The 7,623-nt window shown below is 46.8% G+C and overlaps 1 protein-coding gene across 1 annotated transcript in view; it reads left to right on the top strand.

The window, feature by feature from the left end:
- The first annotated feature begins 5,178 nt into the window (after positions 1 to 5,178).
- Positions 5,179 to 7,623, top strand: part of HIBADH (3-hydroxyisobutyrate dehydrogenase) — an 84,925-nt gene continuing 82,480 nt past the window's right edge. The window contains exon 1 of the mRNA XM_056336719.1: positions 5,179 to 5,322. Within this exon, the coding sequence (XP_056192694.1) occupies positions 5,241 to 5,322 (82 nt within the window). The 5' untranslated portion in view covers positions 5,179 to 5,240. The remainder of the gene's footprint in view (positions 5,323 to 7,623) is intronic.

The following is a 7,623-nucleotide window of genomic DNA, read 5'->3' as shown; positions in this document are numbered from 1 at the left end:
CAGATGATATGGCAACTATGCATTAGTAATAGCAAGGCAATGTGGCTTAATGAACATGGTAATAATGGTAATGGGTATGACATGGTTATATGATAATGAGTGTCAAGAAAGTTGCATTCTCTTTCCCTTTTCTGTCACTGTGTGTTATACGACACTTTGAACCTCGTTAGTCTTCCCATGACCAAGAATTTGGTTTTACATTACCAATACCCAGTAGTTTAGGATTTAAGAGCTTTCTGTCCCACTCACTCATTCCAGCTTGGCCCATTCAGTCCCTCCAGCGTGAGGACCAGTGTGCCAGTGCAAGCATTCGTTGGGACAGACTGTCAAACAGATGAGCGAAAGGATTAACAACAGTTACCTGATGTAACTGCATACCTGAGAGGGCCATAAATTCTAATGCAAGGATCGGGATGAACAGCTGGGGCAAAAGCAGTGGGGATTTTTTTTAAATCCTGCTCGTTTCAAAGGTCTGGTATAGAAAGCTGTCAAAAAGCAATTGAACTGACTGGACTGACTGAGGCAGAGCTCCAGGTATATCTAGGTTTGGGGAGCAACATGACTTAAATGGGTTTGACAACTAAAAGATCGGTTCTTATAATGACATCTGTACTCTTTTTTTATAAAGCACTGTAAGATCTACTGATGAAAACAGATACATACCAGTTACAGGTTTACTACTTGTCATTCTCATATGATTTTTATACTGTTCTATTTTTATGTGTTGTAAAAACTGAACCCTACCTACACTACAGCAACAAGTAGGCTAGCAAGTTTTCCTTCAGAAAATAGTTCCTTGCTGCCATAATCAGTCAGATATTTTGAGGTCTCATTTCATGCCTAAATAATAAGGTAGGCATTACTGCTTTTAAGATACAATACACCATTGATAGAACAAAACTTTAAAGCCAATTAAATGTTGGCAATCTTCCTACCCCTGGCAAAGGCACACTTGTTAACAGTTCACCTTTGTGGCATGTTTGCAGTGTAATCACTGATTTCTGGAAAGTCTTTTTGGCACTTCCAGGTATTTTAAAATACCTAATGAATTTATTTTTATAGACAATTTTAGACTTCACTCACATTACTTTAAATCATTTTACTTTAAAATTAGAGGCTGTATGCACTCAAATGAGGTATGTATCCCCATTCTTAACTCAAGGAAAAAATAGTGATTTGAGGAACCAAGCTATACAAATAACAATTTATTTGCATTTTAACTAGTTAACAGTTGCAGAAATCATCACATACAAATCTTTATGAAACACTATCTTACTAGGTGTGAGTAAGGACATACTGCTGCTTTGTTGGAAAAAAAACAGAACAATTTTATCCTGGGTTTTAATATAAGTAAAAGCTTTCATGGCTAATTACTTAAAAGTATTTTGAAGTTAACAAAGCTTTTTTTCTTTATTTTCTGTGGAAAGAATGTAATTAGGTTGGTAAAGAAATAACACAAAAACCAAAATTAACTAGGAAGTCTTGATTTATAGTGAGATAAAAATTTTATGAAAGGCAAAATTATTTTTAACAAAATGAGCTAACTTTACTATAAGCCTACTAGAAGTTCAAACATCACTAGAGGGCATTTTGGAGAAAATAAAAACCACAGCAACACTATTAATTTAATTTTCTCCCTTCCACAAATGCTCTACAGTATGGTAGCCCTGCACCACCTAGTCCTGCAAACGCTTCCTTCTCATACTGGCTACCTTAAACGTACTAAACTACTAGTATCAGTTATATCATGACGTGATCATGATGTTCATTATGTGAGCAGAGATTCCATTTAATCTAATCTCAAGGAATTTCATCTGTCTGCAAAAGCATGCTCTGTACAAAAGCAATGTAAAAACTATAGTAAGGTAACAGTGGACATGTCTGTAAAAATAAAGTTGATTCACAGGTGTGTTGGCCAAGTAATATAAGGTTGTCTGATACTCTTTTATCAATAGGACTCTCCTTTAACAGTTTCTCATGCTTTGTTTGGAAGTGGTTATAGTGTATTTTTATTATGCTGGTACAAAGTGAAATTCTCCTCATAATACCTTTTAAACAAAGAATGTTTTACTTCTACCTACACAAGTAAAAAACCCTCTTAGACATGATAAAGGTCTAGAGAAGGATACAGCTATGCATGTAAAGCTGCATCTTGTAATGAGAGGTAAAAATCTGAATGCAAGGACCACATTGAGTGTAGCATTAGAGTCTTCACTTGATCCACCTATCTATTCTTAACCCCCTCAAAAATAAAACTAATCACTTTTCTCACTCAGTTCAGATTTGATAGGACTCTACAGCCAGCTGGAAAAGCGCCAATTGCTCTGAAAATGTAAGGCAGTGAAGAATTGGGCTGGAAGGCAAAAAATCATGTTTTCAAAGTTCTGTGTGATTACGTGTAAAATTCAGGTTTTAATAACTTTCAAAGGCCTTATTTGGATGACACCTCAGTACAGATTTCTGCCAGCAGAGCTGCCTCAGTGAGGAATCACACTTCTACCAACAAAATTTGTGTTCAAGATGGTTGTCAACCTTGTCACCACTGAGGAGAAAAGTAAACAGAGCTCAGTAGCTTCATTCACTTGGCGATCTTCAAATGGCATGGTGGAAGAGACAAGTGAGCTTATGAAAATATTGGTACATATGAGTCTCTGGGGCTTCAGATGTTTTGCAAAGTGCTAGCAAATTAAAGAGTTTCAGTTTTTGTGTGACTCTTTCCATTGCCTTAGCTGCAGGGTTCTTTTTTTCTTCTCAAGCCATACTGGGTGCTCATAGTCATACTGAGTGAGAGGCAATGAGAGAAAGCAGCAGCTGGGTGAAGGCAGGAGATCGGCCTGTTGAGCAGTAGCACTCACACATGCCAGAAAAAAGCTACTATATAACCACAGCCACCTTCACTGCCCACGAAATTCCTTTACGTCGGGCTAGGTTAATTTAACTGTGTATTGTCCACTGCTTTATAGGGGCAAATATAAAAAAATGTATTATGGTACTGATAGAAGAAGCAAGCTAATACATTGAGCCTGTTCTTTCTGTGCTAACATATGAGTGAACAGCTGACTTGGTTAGACCTGTACTCCTGACCACTACATTCTCCCAGAAGTCTGTAAATGATACTACGTAACAGCTACCAAAAAAGCTCTGACCTAGCAAGAGTAACCTGATGACGGAGGGAGTACCCAGCACTCCTCCATGAGAAACTAAGGCAAGGGTTTTTGTCATGAAAATAAGTTTTGTTCAAGAGGGATGAACGTGGCAGATGCAGGACCGGAGCTGAAGCCTTACTCCAAGGAGGCAGCATTTGCCTGCCTCCAGCATGCCCTGTCTCAGAGCCTGGCTTGCTCCCTCACAGCCCTGCAGCACCTGAAGCTCTCTCTCCCTGGACTGCCAGCAAGGTCTCAAAGCCCTGTTAGACTTTAGGCTGCAGCTGAGCAGCACAGCTCTTGCTAGCTTGTTCAAATACAAATCTTACTGATGTTGATAAAACCTGTATTAGGCCTTTGGGAACCGTGCTCTGGACATGATTGTTTTGGGTTTGTGTGGCAAGGTTTTAGTAGTGGGAGACTACAGGGTTGGCTTCTATGAGAAGCTGCTAGAAACTTCCCCAGTGTCCAGTAGAGCCAATACCAGCTGGCTCCAAGACGGATCCGCTGCTAGCCAAGGCCCAGCCCACCAGCGACAGTGGTAGCAGCTCTGGGTTAACATATCTAAGCAGGGGAGGGGAACTAGGCAAGAGCAATTGCAGCTGGAGAGAGGAGTGAGAATGTGAGAGCAACAGCCCTGCAGGCAGTGAAGTAGGAGGAGGAGGAGGCGCTCCAGGCACTGGAGCAGATTCCCCTGCAGCCCGTGGTAAAGACCATGGTGAGGCAGGCTGTCCCCCTCGGCCCATGGAGGTCCACATTTGAACAGGTATCCACCTGCAGCCCATGGATGACCCATGCTGGAGCAGATGGATGTGGCTAAAGGAGGCTGTGACCCGTGGGAAGCTGCGCTAGAGCAGGTTTGCTGGCAGGACCTGTGGCCCTGTAGAGAGAAACCCACACTGGAGCAGGTTTGCTGGCAGGGCTTGTGACCCCAGGGGGGGACCCACGCTGGAACAGACTGTTCCTGAAGGACTGCACCCTGTGGAAAGGACCCACGCTGGAACAGTTCATGAACTGTAGCCTGTGGGAAGGACTCATGCTGGAGAAGTTTAAGACTGTCACCCATGGGAGGTACTCCACATGGGAACAGATGAAGAGCATGAGGAGCCCTCCTCCTGAGGGGGAAAAGAACAGCAGAGACAATGCGTGATGAGCTGGCCAAAGCCCCCATTCCCCATCCCCCTGCACCACTGCAGGGGAAGGAGGTAGAGAAAAGAGGGAATGAGACTGACCCAAGAAGGGAGGGGTGGGGGCAAGGTGTTTTTAAGACTTAGTTTTTATTTCTTATTATCCTACTCTGATTTGATTGGTAATAAATTAAATTTTTCTCAAGTTGAGCTGGTTTTGCCCGTGATGGCAATTCCTGAGCGATTGTTCTGCCCTTATCTCAACCAACAGGCCTTTCGATGTATTCTCTCTCCCTGGCCCTGCTGGGGAAGGGAGCGGTAGAGGAGCTTTGGTGGGCACCTTGCATCCAGCCAGGCTCAACCCACCACAACGATGAAGCCAGTCACAAGCTCCGGCGCTTATTTGCCATCTGACTGGGCAAAAACGGCGCGCAAGGCGGCCCGCTCCCTCACCCCGAGGCCGCCGTTTACCGCAGGCTACCTCAGCCCTCACACGGCCAGGCCGCGCGTCCCCACCGTCTCGCACCACAGACCGCCTCCGCCAAACACCCGGCCCTGCCTCCTCTCAGCCAAGCGTCAGGAAAGGGAAGCCACGGCCGTCAGGCGCAGGCAAGGAGGGCTGGAAGGAGACACCGCCCCGGGGAGAGCCGCAGGCAGCGGCACAGAGTCGCTCGCAGCCCCGCCGCCGGCCCTGCTGCCCCAATAAGACGCCCCAGCGCCTGCCCGGCCCCCGCCCCGCCCCGCTCCGCGCTCCAGGCGCGGGTAGCCGGGCCCGCCCCATCCGTCACGGGGCGGCGGGCGGAGCCGGCCGGCCGCGGGGAGGAAGCTTGCTCTCCCATTGGCTGGATCCCGCCGAGGGGTGTCTGTGGTTGGCTGCGGTATCTGCCGCTCACAGCGTGGCGGGCGGTGGGTGGGGAGGTGCCGGGGCGGGTGGTGGCTGGCCGGAGGTCACTCGGCGCGGGGGCGCAGCATGGCCGCGGCTGTGGTGCTCGGGGGACCTGCGGGCTGGTGGCGCTGGCACAGGCGGGTGCGTGCCGCCCGCGCGGCGATGGGTAAGGACCTGCCCCTCCCCTCGGCTCCAGCGGCTCCGCTCTGACTGCCGGGCGGGGAAAGACCGGGCCTTTCCCGGGGCTCGGCCGGGGAGTGCTGCCGCCGCGCTGCCCTTGGCGGCCGCGGCCCTCCGCGCCCGACGGGCCCGGTGCAACGGGCGGCCCTGCCTGGCGGGCCCCGGAGTCGCCGCGCCGTGCAGCGCCCCCGGTGAGGGGCCGCCCGGGGGAGCGCGGGGGGCTCTGCGCTGGCACGGGGCGCTCCCGCGGAGCGGCTCCAGCTGCCGCGTTATTTGCGGCCGTGCCGGAGTGGCTTTGCTCAGTGTCTTCACTCGTTCGGCTGAGGGAGCATGCCTGGAAATCATCAGAGCCCGCGAAGGTTTCCTGTGGCACCAGTGACACGTTAGCGGTACCTGTCACTTAGGTTTGGGCTGTTCAGCCCTCTTGATCATTGCACCCGAGTATTTTCCTTAAACTGAAGGTAAATCCAGTGGCACTTCTTCCCGTCCCAGCTCCGCAGGCGCACACACACGTATGGCTGGTTCATGGGCACTGGAAGGTGCAAACACCTTTAAATGCCGTGGGGGTGCAAGTGAAGAGGAATATTTGCAGAACTGGACCTAGACGTTTCCCCTTTTCAGAGTCCTGAAAATCACGCTGCTGTTTCCAAGTAGTTTACCTGCTGAAGTAGATAACTGAAAATACACATTAAGTTGTCTTTTCAATGTCATCTCAGTAGCACTCTGTTGCTCATGTATGCCACTGTATAGTTAGGCTCCCAACAAACAGGTGAAGGTTTTTCAGGTAGCAAAGTGGAAGAAATATATTATTTTAAGTTGTATGTGGTTCTAAAATCTTGATGCTTAACAAAGTGTTTCAGGAATTAATTACTTTTAAGTAACTCCTTTAAAACCTCATTTAAACTGATCAATGAATACTGTTTGACATTTAATTTTGAAATTAGCTTTCAGTGTTATTTTGACTTGACTGTCTTTTCCACTAACACTTTAACTTTTTTTTTTTTATAGTTGCAGCTCTGATGGTGTGCAAAGTAATAGCTCAGGTGCAGCAGGCATATTGGTCACATGCTAGTAAAGTTAAATACAGGAGACCTGTGTGTGTATTTAGTGCCTTTTGTGATACCACGCAAGCAGTAGCTTTCAGTGTATTTTGAACTTGCTGTGCATGGTAGCTCTCGGATACTTCTGTAAAAGCTTTGAAATCCACTGTCTTGGTCAGTATTCCAATGGTCATCTTTAATGTCGAGAAGATGGAAGGGGTCTTGTTTCTTGGTGAGCCCAGGGTGTGAAAAGCAAACCAAAACAGTACACTGGCCTTTAAAGTTGAAAAACATAGTTTGTCTTTGCCTGAAGACCTGAGTAAGAAAGTGTGACTAAGTCTAAGAAGAAATTGTGACTCTCCCAAAAAACTTCCATAGAACAGAATTTCAGTCAGTAGTGACTGTGGTGGAAGTCCTGCTGACTCCGTGAAGTGCTTACGGGTTGAAGGTCTAAGCATTAAGCCTTCTTAACTGCTGATCTCTACTGCTTAGTTATATGTCGAGGTGTCTGTACATCTGCTGTGTTTATTAGGTTTGCCATCCTTTTCTTTAGTTTTGAGTAGTCTAAAAGTTGTCTTTTGAGTAGTGATTTCGTCAACGTCCTTGAGTGAAATGCCATCCTAGTGAAGGAACTCTGCCAGCTCTGAGAGCTGTCCAGCGCCACAGCTTGGTTAGCGAGCGGGCTGTCTTCATTCACTCATTGAATACTCCTTAGTTACTCAGTCCGTTGCTCTTTGCAGCTAGCACAGACCATGATGGATTGTTTCTTCTGTATGTTTATACCAGAGGCTGTTAGATCATCTAGGAGGAAAGTAGCTGAGGGCAAATTTCAGAGGAACGTCTTAGGTGTGTTTGTGTATTAGCAAGTTGGATAGAGACCATGTAGTCTTGTGATCTGCAGCTGGCACTGGCTGGAAAAGGTGCTTCATGGAGAGGGTGCGTGTGACCTTATTTAAACATACATATTTGATGGATGTGAAGAAGTCCTTCTTGGGGACTGTTAGGGGGATTGAAGGGGAGGTTAATGAGTTGTGATGGCTGAGAAAGGAAGATTTCTGTTGAATGAAGATTCATCAGCTGAAGGAGCTGTTCATCAAAAAAGACAGTACCCTGCTAGAGAATGAAAATGTCCTTACAAATACTTTTGGATGAGTAGTAGGGACCCATGCAGTTAATAGTTAAATTAGTACTTTTGTTGATGCAGGAGCTGTGTTTGAACGGTTGAATGATTCCGTGCACTGGTGCAG

This window comes from Falco biarmicus, chromosome 4 (genome assembly GCF_023638135.1).
Source record: "Falco biarmicus isolate bFalBia1 chromosome 4, bFalBia1.pri, whole genome shotgun sequence".
Lineage (NCBI taxonomy): Eukaryota > Metazoa > Chordata > Aves > Falconiformes > Falconidae > Falco > Falco biarmicus.
Note: the sequence above shows the minus strand (reverse complement) of the source record. Positions and strands in the feature narration are given on the sequence as shown.